At 43.7% G+C, this 23,099-nt stretch overlaps 1 protein-coding gene across 2 annotated transcripts; it reads right to left on the reverse strand.

Moving 5' to 3' along the window:
* Positions 1-1,016: 1,016 nt before the first annotated feature.
* Positions 1,017-21,198, reverse strand: cbfa2t2 (CBFA2/RUNX1 partner transcriptional co-repressor 2). 2 transcript variants are annotated; one of them, XM_072381779.1, is made up of 11 exons: positions 21,035-21,198; positions 10,795-10,953; positions 10,439-10,680; positions 10,238-10,327; positions 8,368-8,552; positions 8,005-8,258; positions 6,484-6,569; positions 5,411-5,603; positions 4,036-4,104; positions 3,705-3,895; positions 1,017-2,779 (listed from the first exon to the last, which is right to left on the reverse strand). In XM_072381779.1, the coding sequence occupies exons 1-11, from the start codon at positions 21,135-21,137 to the stop codon at positions 2,429-2,431; spliced, it is 1,923 nt and encodes a 640-aa protein (XP_072237880.1). In that variant the 5' UTR covers positions 21,138-21,198; the 3' UTR covers positions 1,017-2,428. The 2 variants fall into 2 exon arrangements, with proteins under 2 accessions (XP_072237880.1, XP_072237881.1); XM_072381780.1 differs by having other exon boundaries at positions 20,760-21,124.
* Between the last annotated feature and the right edge of the window lie 1,901 nt (positions 21,199-23,099).

The raw sequence follows: 23,099 nt of genomic DNA on the forward strand, positions 1-23,099 counted from the left end.
CAGGCTCACAGGGGTGTGTGGAGCCTATCCCAGCTGCCACTGGGCATGAGGCAGGGTACACCCTGGACAGGTCACGAGTTCATCACAGGGCCACACAGAGACAAACAACCACACACACTCACACTCACCCCTAGGGTCAATTTAGAACCACTAATTAACTTAACATGCATGTGTTTGGATAGTGGGAGAACCCATACATTCAAGCGGAGAACATGCAAACTCCACTAAGAAAGGCCCAAGCTTCAAACAGGAACCCTCTTGCTTTGAGGCGATGGTGCTAACCACATCACTGTGAAATGATCAAATCTAAAATGTTTCAGAGGGGTTCAAGCTAATGCTATATTGTAGATATTTACACTGATCACTTGGTCCGTATTGTCACACCCGCCACAGAGTTACTACAGACGTTCTGCACTGGAGAAAGTGTAAACAAGTGCTTGCTGCAGAAGTGATGAAGTGTAAATAAACACATTATAGCCCTTTCTCAAACCTGATTTTTTTTTTCATAGGTTCGAGTTGTTTTTTTATGGTAGAAATTGGCTCTTCTGGTGGCTCCATTCTGCGTAACTTTTAGCTTTAGCTCATCCTTTGGGAAAGCTTCTGATTCTCTATGCTAAAAGCTCCCTGATTGCCATCTATTGGAGGCAAGACGCCAACTACTCTGAAACACTTTACTTAAAAAAAAAAAAAAAAAAGAAGAATATCCCTTTAATTAGCTGCAAAATGTTCAAATGGAGGCTTCATGTCGGGGTGGTGGTAAATACTGTCACCTCACAGCAAAAAGCCCTGGTTTAAATCTCAGCTGGAGCTTTTTGTATGGAGTTTGCATGATGTTCCCGTGTCAGCGTGGTTCTCTCCAGGTACCCCAGCTGTTTCTGTGTCGACCTTTCCCAGGGTGTACCCCGCTTCTTGCCCAATAGTATCTGAAATAGGCTGCATTTCAATTAGATCTGTCTAGGTTTACCTTTCTTTTGACTGCACATTCTGAAAGGAAAGACACAGACAATAAGAAAAACTTATTGAAGTAAGTCTACTTCTTTATTCCATACTTTATGTCAAGATGTGTTTTCCATATGAAGTTAAGCCTCATAACAAAAGAACATGTTTAAAGAATGAAGGGAAGAATTGTGGCTCACAAAATAAAGGCATTCTCTCATAATCTTTACAAAGTCATCTTACAACAAACAGAAACAAAGTTATCTCAATTGCAACAGCAGAGTACGATAAATCAAAGTCCCTCACTAAACTTTAACCTAACTGCAACAAAAGAACAAGAATGATTTGTACATACAAACACAGTTTAGCTCCTGAGATTCTGAGGGACAAAGTCGCTGCTCTGGACCGTACCACTGCGATGTAGACATCAGTGGGAATTTTCTCCCCGTGGGTCATTTGTAATGCATTAAGAAGGATTTTGGCTTCGACACTCTCGTCCTCCAATGCACAAACGTCCGTGATGAAAGAGTTGGAGCAACATCTGACCCTGCCACACAGCTGCTGATGTGAACAAGTGCCCGAGTGAAGCTGCAGCCATGACTGAAAGGTTGTGTGCTTGCTTGACTCAACCACCATTAATCATCTCCGATGGAAAATGACAAACACTGACCAGGTTACCTGTGAAGCTCGTCATCAGAGGGGTTATTTCTTGTTCACTGACACCTAACAGGCAACGACAATGACTCTTCAGCAACTGAAAACTTTGGTGATGTAGAAACAACTTGAAATACCTGAACACTTCATTTTAATATTGCTTTGATAAAAATAATCATGTGCTCAACTATAGTCACAGACGGCACAACATTCGACTCATTCATAACAAATTCCGACAAGAAGTTGGAGAGCAAATATTTATGTACCCAGAGGAGTTGCAGAGATGACTCTTATGTGGTCTAGTGTCAGATTTTCCTACATAACAATGACAGATGCTTTAGGGCTGGTACTATTACACTTTTTACATTTACCAAAACCACCTCCTTAGCTTTCATTTATGCACACAAAGTAAGGATATTAGTTTGCAGATGGGGGAGGTGGGGTGTGCAGGGTTATATACCTTCCTTTCACAACTTCCTCCCTGCAGCCATAGATAGACTGAGATCAATCATTAGTTTTTTTTCCCCTCAACCATCACAGATCCAAGATTTGAGGTTTTGGACGACAAGAAAGACGTTTCCATCTGTTCGCGAGATCTGTTCATCCAATGACTGCATACGAGACGAGTCCCTTTGTTCTTTGCCAAAGCCAAAGTCCCAGTTGACATATCACTCAAAACAGTCATCCATAATCTGTCCTTCTTTATCTGCCAAAGAATATGATGAAAAATCTGTTATCCTAACTTAACCCACAAATAGTTTCCGCATGCTGCTGATTCAACTGTTCCCAATAAGCAAAGAGGATTGGTGACTCGTTAGCTCCTAAAATCCTTCACCTCCTAGTGTCCATTGGTCTCAGGGGCTGAGGCTGGGGTGGAGGGAGTGGAGGAGCGAGAGGTGACTGAAGCCTTCTCTCCGTTTGGACTGGAGACTGAAGGCATGCTGTCAGGAGCTTTTACCCCAGCTAGACCGACGGGAGACATTCCAGCTGCTGCTACTGCCGCTGTAGCCACAGAAGCTACCCTGCTTGCAGTGATGGTAGAGACAGGTTTGGGTTGAGCTTGAAGTCCTGGGCTGCAGATCAGATGATGTCTTTCCCAGTCTTTGTGCTGACAGAAGGATCCACAGTAGCGGGCGGCGTTGCAGCCGCTGCATGTCTCACTAGCTTTACGACCACAATTCCAGCAACACTAAGGAGAAAAGAACAGTGGACTTTAAAGTTGTTGTTTTTTTGTTTTTTTACATGGGTTTCACATACTGCTACACAACTGTGTCTTCAGTTCATCTTTAACATCCATAAATGGGCTCCTTGTGAAAAAATGTCTTGAAACTACACGCGATTTTGTTTTTTTACGGCAATTTGTGCAAAGTTTGTGTAAAACCTTTATATAGAGAATCGCAAAACTCATTCTTGGTCAATCACAACCGCAGTCTCCACACTGTTTAATTAAGTTTCATCATATTACAATGTTTTGATTAAGATGTAATATATGGTGAAGTTCAAGCAGGATTCCAGCTTCATCGATCATTTTAAGTGGCTTAGCGGTGTTGATTTACTGACTCCTTTCTCCGTCCAAGGCCACAGTTTCACACTTCATATTCCTCATTCCCCTTTTATCAACAGAAGTTCTGCTCTTTATTCACCGGTTGCTATGGTGAATAATAGGATTGGAGCCCCACTGATTATGGCTTTTTCTCACTACCAATGCATGCTCTTACTCAAGAGTGAACACTGAAGATGAATTAACTAAATGCAATCAGCTGTCCTGGAAGCCAAGTTTCCAATCTCCAGTTTTTGTTAAAACCTGCTTTCTTAAACAGACCCACAAACGGAACTCATGAGCAAACAATTGACACATCCAGTTTCTACGCAACTTTCACATTCATTTAGGGGAGTTGTGAGTCCCATATTCTTGAGGAAAGTATCTGACTGCTAAATGCTTCATTATGTTCACTGAGCAAGACCCCTGTCATTCTAATGTAAAAATGTTGAATATTGTAGATCACAGCAGCTTGATTATGAATGCAAAGTGTAAAACAAAATTATCTTGAAACATCTTTCATGCAGGGCTACCTAAATGTCATATGGTCTTAAAAATGTCTATTCCTGCTCACCTCACTGGAATCCTCTTGTTCGTTGATGACCATGATGGCATCCTCTTGAGCTTTCCGCTTCGCGTCAGCCACAGTCTTTTCCATCTTAGCCCTTTCGGCGGCGATCATCTCAAAAGCCTTCTGCTCGGCCTCGGCCACTGCTTTCTGAACCTCGTCCATGGCCTGACGCTTAACTTCATTAACCGCCTCTTCTGCATATGAGACACACGAGTGATGCGAGTTTAGCTCATCTTGTGTGCGTAAGCAAAAAGTAGCCACCAAGGTCAAAATCTAGCCTTGGTCTAAAAGTAGTCATTTTTGTGCCTGAAGAACATTTCGACAGCATTCTTACCGGCTTTCCTCCAGATCTCATCTGTAACATATGCTGAGCCTGGCCGTGGAATGAAGTCACGCTGAGAGTCTGAGGGAAAGGGTGAAACAGAGGGGATAAGCACCTGTCAGGACTTTTTTATTTATTTATCTATTTTTTTATATGTATTGTATTAAATAACATCTGCTTTTGACTGACGGCTCAATCAAGCTAACAGGTGTGTAGAAAAAAAAAAAGCCTAATGGGCAGAAAGTAACAATAGCTCTAACATCGAGCTTTGAATTTTATCACCGACGCAAACAAGTGTGCAGATCTAGGCCACAAAACCGAACGTAATTGTTGGTTGTCAGAGTCTTGGACTGATCTGAGATCTGACAGCTTTAGAAAGGAATGTGTTTGGTTTGGAGGGAATTGCAGGCCAACAAGCTGTGTCAATATTCTGACTGTTCCCTCATATCTCTTTTCCTGCGTCTAAACTCTCTTCTTTGTCGCTTCTGGGCTCTGCCTCTCCAATGCTTCTGCCTGGATCACCTCCTATTTCCCCATTTCTCATGTCCCATCTCCCTATCTTTTTCTTTCTTTCCCTTCATTTACATCGCCTCTCTTCCAACAAGCCTTCGCACACCCCCACTACCGCGGCCCAAGCCCAGGCAAGCAGGCTGGCTTTCCGGCTGGGGGCCCAGATGGTGCTCTGGCGAGTCAGCCAGCTCTGGGTCTCTGAGCCTGCAGGACGGCAGGACGGCCCTTCTGTGGCCGATATGGCGAAGGCCAGTCCTGGCACCTGTCTGTGAGTGTGGAGCAGCAGGGGGATGGCAAGGCTGGCACACAAAGAGAGCACTGCCAGTACATAGCAGACTGGGGGACTAACTGGAAGAGCTCACTGACATGTGACTTATGAGTGCAATTCCATAAATGACCTCTAGATGACGTAACGAGCATGAAAACAGAAATGAGTCTGTCCTGGTTTGGGTTCATCATCCAAATTAATCTCAGGATGTCCAAATCGTTATATCCTGTTATTTAGAACACAGCAGACATTTAGGCTGGACTGTTTATCTACCTTCAACATCCAATGGTTATGGTCTTTGCTCCCCCTTTCTGTTTTTTTAGAAAGTCAAACTGATGCTCATCCATGAAGCTTATTCATATTAAAGATCTATTCAATGCTAAAGTCTCAAACACAGAAATGGCTGTTTCTTCTGAGCATAAATTAACTAGTGATGGTCACTAGTACACAAAACTAAAATCATAGCGTACAAGAACAAAAATCTAGTTGCTCTCTTAGTTTTAATGAAGCAATCAACAGAAATAAAATAGGAAGCAATCATGGAAATGCTACTAAAATACTGCTGCTGCTTTATACCAACACACTCAGGCTTAAAATGGAGGTACTCACCCGACTCTGCAGAGTGGGGGCTGTGTGTCTTGGAAAACGGAGTGGAGACTGAGCCTCCTTTGCGTGGGTCCTCCTGCTCGCTCGTTCGGCGTCTCCAATAGTTGAGCTCCTCACGATCTGACTCCTGGCATCGTCTGAGCACACTCACTGACCTGCGTGTCTTTTCCACCATGTCCACTATACAGTTTAACACCTAGAGAGTGGGGAAGACAGCAAATTTAGATGCAAAGCAACCTTGGTTTAAAATTCTATTTTATTCACAATTCATTACATTTAGAATCATTTGAGGCTATAGCTTTCTTGTTATCTAATAGTATTCAAAACTTTTTTTCCTGTAAGAACCAAACACATTTTCTAAAGCCTCCATGCCTAATAAGAAAAACATCCAAACGAACATGAATACCTAAGTGCCTGGTTTTAGCATTTCCTCTCGACTGTTCTGTTTGACCATTTATCGGCTGGAATAGGGCTTTGGAACAGCTTCTTAACACTTCGATCGTCAGACTTTAACTACATCAACACTTATTTCCATATGTACACGGCTTGGCCTGCCTAAGGTAGAACAAATCCACACAGACGTGAACAATGTTTAAATGGAAAACCAAAGGAAATGATTAAATGTTCCCTTTGCATAATAATTATATTATAATGCAGATTACCAATTAATACTTAAGGTCTGTAAGGTCTGCAGTTAAAATGTTTGTAACTGTGAGCAGAAGTTAGTGCAGTTATAAAAATGTATAAATCATTGGTTCTACAATTCATTACGAATGCAGTTGTAAATGACGTCTGCAGTCAAAATAGTAGGAAGTTCATATGGTGCCCTCTAAGGTTTTGTTATTTGTTAATGCCTTAACTGATCTAGGAATCATTAACAATATTGCATTAATCATTCATAAATATCAGTTACAGCTCACACACCTTTGATGTCTCATCATGAAATGGTACCAGTGTAACATTACCTTCAAGCTGTGAAAAGCTAAAGCACTCCTGCTCAACATCCCAGTAAAACAAATTACATTCCTTCTATATCACAAACCATTAGCAGCAGTCGTGCCTGTCTGCAGACTTACATGGTCCAGATGCCTCCATTCATCAGCCCACTCTCTGTCTGTCAGTCTGTGGTCCACCGGCTCCTCGCGGTAGCCCCCGTTAGTGCCTGATTAAAACACACACAGGACAGACCGCAGGCCAATGTGATTAACATTCCTCTGAATGTAGGAGAAGCCACAAGTGACAGTGAGTGAGTGAAAGATATCTGTTGATGTGTTCAATCTGTGCTTTGTAGCAATCGCAAAAAATAAAATAATTTAATAAACTGATAGATCACTAAATAGATGTTAGAGCACGAAGTCAGCACTGTGTACATTTTTCACACAGAAAGTCAAAAAGCGACTCCTTTACTGATTCAAAATCAAGAGTGACAGGAACAATGTGAGGTTACCGGGGAATGAAAAGGGGTCACAAAAGAGGCATGACAGACTTGGGGACAGTGAGCAGCAAAGGTGGAGTGAAAGAGAAAAGCAGAAACCGGTGATGCAAAACAGCCTCCGAGCATCCCGAGTCTACACACATCTGGAAGTCAGCTGTAAACCACACACGCTCCCCAAACTTCTCCCTTAGCCCCTCCTCTCCTGGAGCTCCCAGCATTCCAGTAGGGAGACACTCAGGCTGAGTGGAGCGGCTCCACTTCTAAACACAACCAGCCGGTCTGACACTCACTGCGTACCATTACAACACACATATGCACAGCTATCTGATTCCAATCACTGCATGGCTTACGCAATATGTAATTATACACTGAACAGAAATAATAGTTTGCACACAGGGGGTAGTGATCAAGCAGGAGCCAAAATCATTTTAATATATGTCCACAAACATAGGAACTGCAATAATACACACAGTGTATAAAGATAAAAACCACAATCTCCTCAGTCTAGGTAAGAAACAGCAAATAAGAGGGATCGTGAGCACGTAGACACACACACAAACACACACCCGCCTTCTCAACATCTTCCCTACTTCTGGTTCTCATCAATGTTCATCAGTTCAAAGCTACGAGTGTGTGGACTGATATGTTTATGCGTGTGTGTGTGCGTCTGAGTTAAGTGGCGGCAGGCGGGCGGGAGGCTGTTAGACAAGGGACCAAGGCCTCGTAAACACAGCACCTCTGCCATGAACACATCAAGGTGTGTATGCGTGTGTGTGCCTGAGTCTGTGAGCTACTGCTGTTTCCACTGAGTGCTGACAAGCCCCAAATGGAGGGCAGATATACACCAGAGAAGAACCAACCCTCACTGCCTGGACAGTATGGCTCTGTTTATTCACATAACTGAACTCCAGAGATATATGGGATCTGGGTACACAAACAGACCACCCATTATTGTATAAAAATTATAATATGTAGTATGCGAGTCTGTTCTCATTTTGCAAGCAATTTCTGAATTTTTTACAACTGTGGAAGCGACAGTATTTTTTTTTTAGTACTTTCTTGACTATAAGAACTATAAGGTATGGTGGTCTTGTACTAGCAGTCACACTGAAAAGTAGTATCTTATTACCAACAAAGTAGAGGCAATACAGTTATCACATACCAGGGATTCTGGGCCTGTCCTTCAGCTCGCGGATCTCCAGCACACGTTGGCTGTGCTCTCGCTGCAAAATGTGTGGGGCTGCTATGTCGTCCAGGGCGTAATGCTGCAAGGGTGGAGGGGTTGGGTGAAGCTGGGCGCTGAGAGGCAGCGGGTGAGCAGGGCTGTGTCGTGGAGCAGGGCTGATGGTGCAGATTCGTTTTGCTGCGGGCTCCATGGCAACCGGTGGACGCTCATGGAAACCATTCTCTTTTACTCTAAATAGAGGAGAGCAGTTCTCAGTTGAAGACTGGGTTCATGTTCAATTCTACAAACTTCTGGTAGGTTATATGTAATGTTAGTAGCGGTTTTCTGCTGTTATCCAACCTGCTGGGGCTGTGTCTCTTGGTCCCGGTCTCAGGAGGCTCCATCAGCAGCTCAGAAGAGTCTGGAGAGGAGGCCAGAGTGGTGCTTAACAGGAGGTGCTCATGCTGGGACAGGTACTGAGCAGGGGTCTGCTTGGCTGCCCGTGCACAGTGGAGCAGCTCCCTCTGCAGCAGGGGAAGGTTTGCCTAGCAGGAAGTAATAATATTTGTGAAATTTAGTTCTAATATGCAAACACGTCCACTGACCAAGAGCCCACAGCACTGCTGCAACATAGCTGATCTGCCTCCTGAGGAAAAGGTTTTTAAAGGGGAAACGTCTCCTTGAGGTCTGGCTGTAAAGCTGGGTTCTGGGTGTTGTTCTGTGGCTGCCGCCATGGAGGCTGTGGCTTTCCTAATTCAAATGAAAATGACAGAGTTGCCCCTGATGTTGGTTTCAAACCTCCCGAGTGCTGAGCACAGTATGTCGGTCACAGCAAAGGTATGCATGATGATACCAACGCTTGGAAACATTTAAAAACAAACGATACACAAGCTCTTCTGCTCTTTCTTTCCTTACCTTATTTCCCTCTCCATTTATATGCATATATATCAGTTTCTGACGGTCAGAATTTTCCTTCTCGCTTTTGTTCCCTGCCTTTCCCTAATTAGGAACAGACTCAAGTGTGTTTGCAATTACACCGCTTCCTCACTCCCTCTGCTCCCTCTTCTTGAGCAACCAGATAAATAACCATACCCTTTCTGTCCGTTGGAGCATTTCTAACCATCATTTTAAAAACTGTAGAGCTTCTTTAAACGCCATGATAGTTTAATCTTGCAGCATATGTTCTATACCCTCCTAAAAGATGCCTATACCTCTGCTTTATGGTTTCCTCTCTACAACACCCCTATACACCTCTCACGCTCCTCTGCGTCCCTTCTTTCCCTGGGGCCCCAGCTAGCGGACACATGTGGTGGGTGTCAGTTGAGCGTAGGGCTCTCTGGGGTTCAGCGGGGCGGATGCTAGATTGGCGGCGCCTTGGCAGCTGAATGCTCTTTTTAAAAAGGGACAGCGGCTCCATATGGCGCACTGGAGACCATAAAAAGAGAAGGGAATACTTTATAGGCATGTTTCACACTTCCGAGTTCCCACTTTTCCTTCTCTCCTACACACCCACCTCTTTCACTTTTCCACTTCCACACAGAATTTGTCCCATCTGTCCCATCTCTTTCTTACTCTCAAAGAGTTGGAATTAAGTAGTGGGGAGCCCACACCCTTGTAATAAATTAGTAGAAGGAGGTGAACAGAGGATTCTTGTCTCAGCCTCAGACAGACAGATGGAGGGGCTCCAAAGGTAAGTAAGAGGTAAGGGTGGAAAAAGAGATTTTGAGTGCTTGAAGTTCAGCGGTACAACCGACTAAAGATTTATGGGCTGCTTTACTGAGGGGAGCTCCTAAAAAGTATACTGTTGCAGACTCCCCTGGTTCAAAAAGGGCCTCAAGAGGCTGTTTAACACACACACTCATCTGTTGCTTGTCAGGTCAAAACAAAATGCCTGATTGCTACTTTAAATTGCTGATAAGAAATCTGTAACCTATTCAAGGATTAAAAACTACAGAAAAGCCCATTTATGGACTGTAATCTACGTTCCATCATGACTCTCAAGCTGCCGTCTGACTGTCAATAGATTATTCAGATCATCTTGAAATAGGATTATCCTTTGGTTAAAATCTCAACAGATTGAGGGAGAGAAGGTTGGCCATGGAGTTTAAAGTTTAAACTTTAAATGCAAGAGAAAGGAAAGGTGCTACAACAAAACATATATGCACACAAGTATTCAATTGTGAAAAAGTAAAAGTAAATTTCAGAGGACAGGGGAGGAAGGTAAGTTTACCTTGAGAAAAGGAATAACAAAGGGCCGTAATGGGAAGTTGGTGGCCTCCTGAAGCCGTGAGTGAAATTCCTCAATGGTAACTGTTGAATTCTATGGGACAAGCAAAGTGAAGGTTTTAAAAGCCACAAAGAAATCATTTTCAACAAGACACTCCTTCACATTTTTTTCTTCCCCATCTTGAAAAAGGATGAAAGGATTTACCACGAGGGCCAGAACGAGGCTTCTGACGCTGTCTCCAATCTCAGGAGAAATGTCGTTGCCAAACTGCTGCAGCGTGGTCAGGAAACGTTTTAGCTTGCTCAGCTGGCGAGCCCCACAGGTGGCCGGCAGCTGCTGGTTAGCCAGCGATGAGGAAGAGGAGGAGGATGGTCCGTTGCTGTAACGCTGTGGTGGAGACGGTACTGCATTCAGGGTTGGTGGGGAATGATGATTCCCATTGGTCACTGGGGAGGAGACGAGCGATGAAGAGGGCTGACATTAAGATCAACCTAAGGCCAGATGCTCTCAACCTATGCGATAACCACACACATTCACGAGGAATTTAAGACTAGTCTTACATGCTGTGGTGGAAAACGAGGCCGGACGAGGGCCACTGGGATTGACAGAGGGCAGGGGTGGCATAGTGGAGCTGGCGCTGCTGCTGGGGGCTGATCTGGAATGAGTCTTAGCATCCACAGGCGAACCGGGCATGGCAGGGCTCTTCTTCTCTATACTGTCTGCAGAGAGAGAGAAAAAAAAAGAGAGAGATCAGCTGTGGGTCAGAAACAGTTTTCAAAATATTGTTGACAAAGAAACAAGGCAGTGAATTAAAAATAAGCCCAGGTTTTTGCTGCTGTAATGAGCCTCTTTTATTTTCAGTAAATGAACAAGCGATGCTCTGATGAATAGCACTTGCATTATCATTAACTTAAAAGACACGAGAGAATGGCTGGTTTAGCAACAAAAAAGAAGGCAAGACCAGTTTAACTCTCTGCACATTGGGTTAAAATGAATGCAAAAGTTCCAGATCTCGAGCTGCAAAACTAAAACAACCCCCCACCCCACACTTCACTTCATACAACACATACTGCCAGGGCATCAACCACCCTGCCCCCCATCAAAGAGCCAGATGTCTAAAGTATAGCCCCTCACTCTCACCCATTCAGATCAATAACAGAAGAAATGCTGAAGAAGTCTATTGTGTGGGAGTAGAATGCGCCCTCATTGAGCTTCCCAGCAAATCGGGGGGCATAGAAAGAAAAGAGACACAGAGAGAAAGGGACGGGGCTATTTCACGCTTTACTAACAAGATCGGCAAAGCTTTTGAATGTTAAACGCAACTTCTCAATATGCTATTGACGGTGAATAAGACCACCAGACAAGGGGTTTGGAGAAAGTGTAATGGGGGTGTGGTGGTGGGGAGATGTGGGATCAGAAGCTGCCTTTGTCTCTGGGAGATCCATGAAGGCCGGGTCCCGTCTCCATTTAGAGTGGATCAGACTTTTCTAACTGCTTCGACAATTGACGATTAATAGACAAGCATGGTCTCGCGGGTCATGGGTCAGATGAGAGCAGCTTTTAAAATGTGGTTTCATGGTTTTAGGGCTTTGGCTTCAATGGCATTCTTTATATCTTTTTCACAGCTATGAACTCTTGATGGCCTTGAGCCATAGGGTACCAGTTTATAAAGGCTTAAGATGGAAGGTTTTAACTGTCAATAAGTAACTCAAAGGAATACTAAAGACTTACATTACTTTTATGAGTACAAAAATATGTAAACACTTACACAAATTAATGCGTCGAATGCAGGGAAATTCAAAGTGACATGTTTAAATATGAAAATAAAACCTTGCTGCAATCTTGACAACATATTTCCCAGCCCCATTGCCTTTTAAGTCCTATCTGCAAACTCTGTCTGCCCCATGCAACTCATCTGTCAAGCCTGCAACTCATTATACAGCTTTGACTGTTCTTCCTTCTGTTTCGTAGTCCTCTTCCACCTCTCTCCCTCAGCCTCTATCCTTCTCATTCTTTCTCAGCCCTGTGGCCTGCCCGTCATCGCTCCACCTGTTCACCAACACAGGGGGCAGGAAGGAGGGATCTATGCAGACATTTGGATTGCCATACCCACCACACACACGCTCTGCCAGCGCACCGCAGGAAGCAGCCTGCGGCATGAACACACACCGGTTCCAAAGCTCCGCACACTCCGCCCGTATGGCCAGGAAATTAGACTGACATCTCAATAACAGAATCAACGGGGCATATGGCCTTAGTGTCAACACTGTTACTATGTAAACAACTTCATACACACACACACAAGAGTTAGCATTTGGGGATTCGGCTTATACTAGAATTTCCACAATGTATTCACACTTTGTCACATCTTCAACAGCCATCTTTGTAAAAGCCAACTTTGTTTGACAGACAGGTAAACATAATGCCATAGAATATAAGCATGTACAACAGGAATGACTTATCGTGTGACCTATTTCAGTAGGGAACTGAGAAATTAGGTTACAGCTGTGATCACAAAATCTCAAGATATGGCAGGGTCTCTTGTTAGTTGTGCCAGAGGTAATAGCCAAAACAAGAGACATCAGGTGTGTGCATATATTGCTGACAGCCCATTGAGAATTGCCTCTGCTTGTCAATTAGACTGCAAACATAGCTGGATGACTTCATCTGGCTTGCAAGCACCTGAGTCCATGGTATATGGTCACAGGACTGTCAGGGGAGGCAGCTGTCGCTGGAACCACAAAGCACACGTGTACAGGGTGCATAAAGTGGTCTAAAGTTAACTCAGGTGAATATTGGCTTAAAGGAGGATGTGGGCTGTTTGTCTGGTTTAAACGCCACCTGTCATCCTTGTTCTAATGGAACAAAGAGAGAGTACACAAAGCTCCTCATCATACAAGGATAGGTTTATAGTAAAATGACATGGTGTATAGACAACATTTTGAGATACAGGGGATATAGTCTGAGCAGCAACCTGAATATGAGACAGGTTACTTTTGTCCTCACCCTTTCAAAATTTCTTCTAAAATTTGTGGTTAATAAAATGAAAAAGGACCGTGTGTTGCTCCTACCACTCTTTTCTGCTCTTCTCTCTCATGTCTTCTCCAACAGATATAGGCAATTTAATCTTATAAGTTACTTGTATTTGATCTCTAGAACAGCTGTTATTGCAGGAACGGAAAAGTAAAATGCATCTACGGTGATGGCTGTTGCTAGCCAGGTGTTCCTTGTTTGTTTAGCTTCAGGTGACGCTCGTCTGCATTAAAACATTCAGTCGGCTTTAATTGCCTCTGCCTCACAGGTGATGATTCAGAATGGGGCTCAGATGGTGAAAGGCAGACAGAAAAACAGAAAGCAACTATTTCTGTTGAGCCACTACTATGAATAAATTAACTGCTGAAATAGGAAAAGAAAAGATAATGGTCATTTATTTATCTTCCATGTAAAGGATAACTCAAAATGCGTCAGCAGAAATGAATCATACTTGATGTAGTGCGTAAATAAACACGTTCTTTGTTAGGGTTTATGAAGCTCTTGTTTTAAGTCCGAAGTCTAAACGCTCCATGAAAGGCTGGCAGCTGTGTTCAATGGTTGTGCTCTCCGTTATCTCCGTCTTGTCATGTAGATGAGGTGAGAGAAGATATAACGCAGGCCTGGCTAATTTATCACGGAGCAAAAAAGAAAATTCATGGCATGTGCAACGGTACAACTATGTTGGTTCAGTACACGCACGTAGCCTACAAAAATCCTCCTAAGTGGATCAGACTTTCAACTGCTTGTTAAAGGAATGCTAAAAAACAGAAAGATGCAGTTTTTTTTTTAAGATTTATCAATAGGGCCTATTTAGCCTCACTTACCAAGTAAGACACCCAGCTAGATAGCAAGCTAGCTCAGAACAAAATGTCATACAACTCTAAAGCTGTGAGCTCTAAAATATAGACTTTGCATGTTTAATGCACTAATTAGCTTGCACACCATAGCTTTCTTATGAATACAGAAAGTCAGAGGCAATGTCTTTAATTATTTCTTTTTTTTTTTAAACCAACTTTGCTAAAAAAAAAAGTTGCTATAAACAATGTTTCTTCTCTCATATATGCATGGATAGCTTAACTGTCTCTTCTCTTTGTGCTAAGCATGGTTACAGACATACCACACAGTACACAGAAATGTCATATTGAAAATAAAACTATTGGCTATTCTTTTTAATGTTTAAAATAAGATCTAACCATCAGGGCATTCATGTATATAATTTGAAATAAAGAAGTAACTCTGCACTTTTAACAAAACAGAGCTTTGATATGATAAGAAATGAGGAAAATCAACAAAAAGCACAGACAGCAGCAATTGATTTGGACATTAACCAGGCTTTCTTCCCCCCTCCTGTACCATATGGATCTAATCGGCCAAGAGCTAGCCAGCTGGGACCTCCAACAGTCACCTGTGAGGGAGGAGGGGGGCACAGAAGGGACTGCTGGAGCCTCCTCCTCCAGGCCAAGGCAGCCCCGACACACACACAGACACACACACACACACACACACATCTTTGCCTTCCCTCCAATGAGAGGAGGAAGGAGGAGGGGAGGGGTGGCACGAGGCAGCTGAATGAGAGTGAGTGGACTTAAATGCTGGGGAGACAAAGGCTGCACCTGGTCCCCGTCCATCCACGCACACAGCCACAATACAGCACACATCTGTTCCTCTAGCCAAGGCTCCCTCCTGACCTCCACCCACACACACGGAGCGAGGGTGCATGCAGCAACACAACCGCATCCACTCAAAAAGAGATAATTCAACAGTGCATGCATGGCCACTCTCAGTATCAGTTATTACCGCTGTATAGATAAACAACAGGTTCAATGACTTTGTAGTAAGACATTTCTTAAAATCAGAAGGCATTTTAGAGTCTTTAGTTAATTCAATCAGCTGAATTCATACTATTGCTCTCTTGGGACTGACATCTCTTCAACTGTTGCAATGACACAGTTTTTCTTTGACAATAAAGCTGACAGCAAGCTGGTTTAAAGAGTAGTTTCAGCTACATGCTACAATCGTATTTTGTAGCGGCTCATTTAAAAATACATCGGCACTTGTATTCTTTTCAAACTATGTTCTATAATGTACCAAAAACAGTCAGACTTTACTTGCTCTTCAAACTAATGCAGAGAAGGAACTACGCACATATCTGTGGTAGTGACATTAAACTGACTTTATCACACTTAACATTGCTATTTTGGCCTGAAGATTTTCTATTTGTTATCATAGTAAGACCTTGTAAAAGTTTTTAACCGAGCACTGACAGGAAGGAAGAAATTAGTCATCAATATAGAGGCGCCAGTTAAAGAAGGAGGGACACCAACAGAAAGAAAAAGGATGGAGGGAGGGAATAACAAGGAGAGAAAATACTGTTTTCATTTGGTTTCATCAGGAGGACAAGCCTGGTTGTCTTAGACTCGGAGCCAGGCTGTTTTTCTTGGCTCTCATTACCAACCTTCCAGACCTGTAGACTACATATTTGGATAAAACCCAATGTCAACACTCTGCTAGGATGGGGAGCAATGTGGAGGTGGTAAGGTTGACAGTAAGGGTAAAGCAAGAGCTATGTATGAAAGAGCTGAGAGGGGAGGAAGGGGTGACTTTGGTGGAGAAAAAAACATTTAGAGGCTTCTATGCACGTATGTGAAAAAGCACAGAAATGTCCCTGAGGTGAATTCCTCCCATGTCGTCCTGACGGAGTAACGGTGAGAGAAGCCCTTGCATAACCTCATCACTGTGAGATAATTGCAAAAACACTGCAGTAATCCAGCATGCCACATAGTGAAATGAGGGACCCACAGATGGAAATGTACTTAGTGGCAGTTTGAAGAAAAAAAATTTAAAAAAAAGAAAGAGGGGATGGCAAGGCAGACAGACGTCGTCTATAAAACTGAGAATGAGCAGTAAAAAGAGGTACAGTGATGTGACGCTGGAGGGAGGGGGAGGTTTGGCAGATGTTGGGTTTCTGAGCACGGACAGTGTCCACGTGTATATGAGGTCAGACTGCAGGGAGAAGAACAGCTGGATAGGAGCTACGGTTGCTAAAATCAAAAATACTCAAAGCAGAAAACATTTTTTTTTAAAAAAACAAGCGTCTGAGCACTCCCATGTTTCACAAAGAACCATAACTATAACACACACATATATTCTTTTAAAAGACAACTGTCAAATTATTAAATGAACCCGTTTGCAACCGGTAATATCACTTCTTGAACTGGTTTAAAAAGGGGGAAAATCTACATGCTGGCACAGACCCAACACACATGCAATAAGCTATAAGCTCCATCGTCAATAGAGCAAATGAATTTCTGTTATTCAGAGACATGCCTGCGTCACAAACAGCTGGGCAATGAGTGACGGAGCTGGAAGTGGAAATGTGTCATCGTGCATGTATGTCTGTGGAAGTGCACTGGTCCCATTTACCAGGTGTTGGGTTTGTCATCGGCTGTCATCATGCGGGGAGAGGAGAGATATCCCTGAAGTAACACTCTCTCACCTGAGGAAAGGCCTGACCGTGGCACATGCTACACCCTCACCAATAACAACAACAACAACTATTCAGCCATACTCAACATCACAAAAGATCCAGACTCTCACACCAACTCCCCCCTCTGTGAGCGCAGTGGATTATCTTCCTATTTGGTTACAACCCTTCTCACCTCTCTGTGACTAATTGGTTAGCCTAGGCATCAATCATCATGAGCCTGGTGAGTCTTTAAACCCAAAACCACCGAGTGGAAAACAGTCAGCTGCAGCACTTAAGGGAGCATGACATTCAAACGAATTTGTATTGCTGACTTTTTCTTTCCCCCCACTGCACATTTCATCTAACAGTGAAAACGATGTCAGAAGAAATAGATATATAGCTACCCTGATGGGCATAAATATTTGTGTCTGTCTGGAGGATTAAGCCTTGGTATCTACTATAAATTATACACCAAGAAAGTGAACTTAGACCGCAGCCAAGCAAAATACATAGTTAGTCCCAAGTCAATACTAACACACAGACACACTCTGAATTTGTAAGCTACAGTCGTTAATAAAACAAAGACCAAGACAGAAAACAAAGTGAACATGAAGATGAGCCAGTTTCGGACCAGGTGTGGCAGGTTGAAACAGGCCCTGGTTGCACCGGAGCACAATGGACAGGGATCAGGTCCAACCAGATGTTAACATTACCACATACCATGCCGAGACTATTACTCGGCCATTGGAGATGCTTCAGTTTTTTCACTCACACTGTGATACATATAAGGGCACCTGATGATCACGTTTCTGTCAGTAGGCTTGTGAAGACACATTACCGACAAACAATTAAAAAAGGGACGGCAAATCAATGTGAAAAATAAAAAAAATAAAAGAGAGACAATAATACGGCAACAAAGCATATCCAAGTGTACCGAGGTAAAACAAAGACATTATCCTAATCTGTCACCCTTTTTTGGTTTTTGTGATGTAATGATTCAAAGCTGAGTAGAGCAGTGCGTATGGTCCATAAACAGAGCTGTGGGCAAGCTCAGAGCCCAGCTGTACGAGAGACCAGGGCCCAACAACCGCTGAGAAGGACAGATAAGTAAAACAAAGAGGCCAGCTGTGCTCAAAACAATGTAGAGAATGAAGCAGGGATAGCTGTGGAGGATGAGCGTGTGCGTCAGTGTGTTTATGTGTTATCACTGCAAACTGTTGGGGGGGGGGGGTTGCCTGCACTTGTGTTTAAGAGCACAACGTATCCTTTGGTGTGTTAAATGCGTGTCTTGATGGCTAACACGACGGCAAGAAGTACCGAGGCAGGATGAATGCAGCTTCCTACGTGTAATATTCAACAACATAATTGCTGATGTGTCTGCATACTTGAAGTTGAAGTCTTAAGCAAATCATAGGATGCAAGAGGAGCGCGTCCACGCTTCCTCACAAAGAGGAAGGAAAATTGAAGAAAGAGAGAAATTAATGACTATGACAGACAACTCAAGGAGAGGCAACGCCACCCATTTTTTGTCCACCCACACACCTCACAACACAGCACACACTAGTTTTCCCTCCCCTTTCTTTTTCAAATCCTCTTGTGTACCAACTGTAGCCTTTTGGGGTTTGCACTGGAAAATGACAGTCTTTCCGATAAACTGCTCAACTCAAAATACATCTTATTGCTCTGGGTCCCACAGCTCTGTTTTTGTGCCTCCTTGGTTAAGTCTTGGAAAACTAAGCATTTAGCCTCTGTTGCATCTGCAAAATAAACACCGAAATGACTCCATGAGCAGGGTAACCCGGGCTACTGGACAAACAAGGACACATTACAGCGCACATTTGAGCTCATTTTAGTTAAATGTTTAGATTCCATAATCAACACACAGACTGTAGGTGACTTCTCACCACTCTCAGCATTTCACTGACATTTAGGGAATTCAACTGAGGCAATTTTACAGCCTTTTAAGCATGTGCTGCTGCTCCACTCAAACCACACCATCCCCTTAAGTAAAGGTCTTTCCTTGGGTCACTGAGCAGGTCTCTCAGGGTAGTAAAGGGTCAGTAGACTCTTGCAAGAGGCCCCTGACTCATGCACTTAGCACAACGAGAGAGGCTACAATGTCAAATGGGTTTATGAGAGGAGGGATGAGAGAAGTGCAGGTGCTCAGTGACTTATATACACCTCTGCATTTACACAATCAGGAGACGAAACAATCATTTATGGCACAACTAAGTGACATATCTCTGCTGGGGTAAATAAACTAGTCTCTTATGTCCATACACACACAAACATACAAGCACGCACACACATTTAAATTCAAAACCTCTTCCTGAACCCTGAGGGCCAGATATCACCGCCCTTGCCACTGGAACTAATAGAGCACTTCCTGCAGCAAACTCTACAAGCAGCTGCTCTGTTTTGTGTATATGTGCACGCTGAAATGGGGCTATTCTGTGAGGAATACTTCAGAAAGAGCAAGTGAGGGTCATTGTGGTTTGATTCTCTATTTATTGTTACACTTTGAGCAAAGAAACTCCCAGCTGGGATTGAGGTCAAACAGAGAAAGGAAAAAAAAAAAAGCTGCGGAAAGCTAAAAGACAAGCAACCTTGTAGGCTCTGCAGACACAATGTCTGCAGGACACCTGGTGCACACATGGAGACACGCTTCCTTAACTCAAACATACACTTATCAAGTGTGTGATCAGAGACTTCAAAAGCCACTCAAGCCCATGAGAGAAACTACAACTGCCCGCCGCAAATGGACGGAAATAAAAAATGACATTTCTAGATAAAAGAAGCTGGAATTCCCTCTGCATAGACACACAAGCTGGCAAACGGATAGACAGCAGCGCAGACCGCGTTGTCAGGAGAATGACAGAGTCCAGCAGAGCAGACAGGGGTCTCTGCTTTGAGACTGTGCAGCCGACAGTTAGTCGCTCCTATCTCCCTGATGAACTGGCCTGGCCTGGCGTGACACTAACCAGGACTCTCTGTGTTTGCTCTGTCTGCTTCTCTTTCGCACACCTCCTCCTTTCAGATCATCTCCATCATCTCATGCAAGGGGTGGGGCAAAAAAAAAAAAGCACAAGACACTTTCTCCTGCAAGGAGCTGTAGATGGGCAACTTAGAAAATACACAAATTCAACTAAGCTACTGCTAGACTGGGTCCCATTGATATTCGTGGGTAACATGTAAACACAGCGTGAAAGACAGACACAGCAGCTTCCCTGCTCTTCCCATATGCCTGGGATACTGTACAACAGATGCACACGTCTTCTTAACTTTGTTTCTTCTGCTCTGTTTGTCATGTGGAAAAACTGATTACCATCTAAGTAAATGACAGCTGTGAGCCGAGCCTCATTCACACAAAACAAATTACATTGCTGAGTTTGTTCATCTGAATCGAATTTATTTATATATTCATTTATTTAATCCAGGTAGATTCAGTTTCTGCTAATGCCATCGGCATAAGAAAATGGTGGAATTTAGAAAAAAAGAAAGAAATCAAAGACTGGTCAATGTTGGGGTCTTCTTTCTCACTAAAGAAGGATTTCTGTTGGAAATTCCGCTGCACAATAAAAAGCGAAAGTAGTGCAACATCCGAATTCACTAAAGGAAAAAAAATGAATCCAATTATTCCACCTTATGCCAAACACAAGGGAAATGTTGACGAAAGACTTGTGGTAACAGTGAGAGAAAATAAACGGGGGAAAAAATGTATTTTGACACAGCAGAAGTTTTCTGTGCACGTGCTAAGAAAGCTTCACTCATACCTCAGCTGACGAGGATGAAGAGATAAAGAGGGGAGGATGAAACACCATCTGTACAGTACTGAGCAGCTCTGGGAATTAGACTGGAACACACACACACACACACACACACACACACACACACACACACACATGCACAGCACGGATTGCCACAACACACACTCTCACTCCTTTTCTCATAGCTACAAACCAACACTATTCACTAAAAATACACTCAGAAGCAACACAAATCCAGGCTAGACCCGCTGGCTCCTACCTCCACTCTAGTAGAGTCCACTCTTCGGTCCTTCGGAGAAAGTCAGCTGCGGTGGCAGAGTTTTGCTCTCTTATCCTCTGCTTTTTGTCCTTTTCTGTGACTCCACGCCTTCATATGTCAGGCATGTGTTTGCATTCCCACATATGTGAGCTCCAGTGTGGCGAAGGCCAGAGCCAGAGACACAGATGGCACCCAGATGGAGACAGATAACCGAGCAGACCAGCAAAACGCTGCACGACACACACTCACGCGCGCACACCTACACTCTCACTTACTTTCCTTCCGTCTCTGCGAAGCTCCCCCTGGCACTCTATTTCTGTTACTCAGTCTGTCTCTACCGTAGTACCCAATTCTCCCTCTTTCTTTTTGCGGTTGCATTTGCGTCCTTTCTCAGGCTGGCTCTCTCAAGCTCTAAGCCTTCTACCCTCTCCGTCTCTCTCTTTCAGCTGAAGCTCCTCCCCCGTTTTCCCACACACTCCTCTCCTCTGTTTTCATGGGATGATTGCTCCGGCAACGTCACAGCCCCCTCGCGCCCCACCGCCGCACTCCCTCCCCACCGCCGCCAACCATTCCCCTCATGGATCCTGGCCAATCATCCACTGGCCCTATTCAACCTGCATTCACCGGCAACGGACCTTGCAATTAACATAACTAATTGCTTTGGCACCTAAAGGCTAAACAAGAGCCTGTGCCAAGGGAGACGAACGAGTGTGTGCGTGTGGGGGGGGGGCTTTAGCATTCCCACTCCCTTCCACCCTCCCCTCTACCCCATCAACAGAAGTGGGGATCTCCTCTTAAAGTGTTTTAAGACTAACCACCTCACCACCCTTTTTGAGGCTCTTTCACTGAAACCCTCTTTTGTCTCACTTCTTTTAATGCGACCAACTCAGCCCTGCCTTGGCAGCCAAACCAATTGGGGACACTTGAGGAGCTTGAATGAGTTATTCGGCTCTCCTCTTCTTCTCTCTTACCCTCTGTGCCCCATCTTTACTGAGTTTAACTTAAATCACTGTGTGATTTATGCCCAGCCTCGAAAACGAGTGAAAAAGACAATGCAGGTTAAGATAATAGTGCCTGGTTGAGACTGGGCAGCTTGTGGACTTAATTCACTTCAGTCTATTATTCCCTCCCGACAGTTTGCCTCAAGAAAGTACAGCGAATCGTGTTAAATTCATTCTAAGCCTCAGGCAAATAGGGCATTAATCTCTTTTTAATTAGGCAACCAACAATTAAGAGAACACGTTAAACATGTGAGAGTCCGCAGACAATCATCTCTCCAAAAACAAACAAGCAAATATTGTCAGATAAACACAAACATTCATGAGGAGGAGTTGCTGCTCCTTTTCATTACCCTCATTCAAAAGTAAATGCACCCTTCTGAGCAGCACTGAATAACTTCAGATTTAATCCATCTGTTCGTTTTTATTGTCCTTTAAGGAACTCAAATGCACCCCATCCATACATTGGAAATATCTTTTTTTTCTTCTTCTCAGACTCAAATCTATCTTGTGTATATGTTGCCATTTGGTGTAAAAATCTGTATTTGACTGAATATTCATCCGTAGTAACCTCTGTCTCCCTTCTCTTGTCGGCCTGCTCTATTCAGGGTGCATCTGGTCAGTCAGCATGCTCAGAGGCAGGGCCAGGTGGCTGTGAGGGAAGGAGGGTGGCAGGGGCTGAAAAGATGGAGAAGCGCAGAAGGCCTAGCATCTGCAGATATATACGGTAACCAACATGTAATTGTAACAGGGGGGAGGTTGTAAGCAGGCATGGCTGACAGACTAAAGTACTGGCTGAGTAATTTAAACACATTGCAGTGTAGCCCTGAAATTTCAAGGCAATATTCTGAAGGGCTGAAGGAGTGCAATTTGTCCATATCAGACAAATAGGACGTTGTTGCTTATTTACCTCCACTGACTCCCAAGAATAACATTAGTGTAATGACAGGTTTAGGCCGCATATGAATAAAACATGTAAATACCCTGTCTATTCATGGTGACAGCGCGTGCATGTTGGAGACAGCTTCTGAGGCCAGGAATATACCTGCTTTTCATTCCTTGTGCATTTGTTTGGACGGTTGTTTATAGTGTCGTGCGGATCTATACTTAAGTATGGACATTCACATAAATAGTTCACCAATCTGCACCAATGTTGCGTTAACGGGTACTTTTTCAACGCAGTACAGTTACTTCACCATTTACAGGGACTAATTTACATCTCTCCGTGTTTGACTGGATGTCGGCTCATGGGGTCAGCGGCGGTAAAAATGGCAGGATGTTTTGCTTGTCGAGAATGATGCATCTTTGCCACTGCACAGTGACAAATGTGCTTGTCAGAATA

The sequence above is a fragment of the Leuresthes tenuis genome, unplaced genomic scaffold (assembly GCF_036924035.1).
Source record: "Leuresthes tenuis unplaced genomic scaffold, fLeuTen1.0.hap1 SCAF_3, whole genome shotgun sequence".
Classification (NCBI taxonomy): Eukaryota; Metazoa; Chordata; class Actinopteri; order Atheriniformes; family Atherinopsidae; genus Leuresthes; species Leuresthes tenuis.

Coding starts and splice junctions, on each gene's coding strand:
- cbfa2t2 (XM_072381779.1), bottom strand. CDS start 21,137: ATGCAACCGCAAAAAGAAAGAGGGAGAATTGGGTACTACGGTAGAGAC. Junction 10,328..10,438: donor GCCTCGTTCTGGCCCTCGTG/GTAAATCCTTTC, acceptor CTTGTCCCATAG/AATTCAACAGTTACCATTGA. Junction 8,553..10,237: donor TTGTTATTCCTTTTCTCAAG/GTAAACTTACCT, acceptor ACTTCCTGCTAG/GCAAACCTTCCCCTGCTGCA.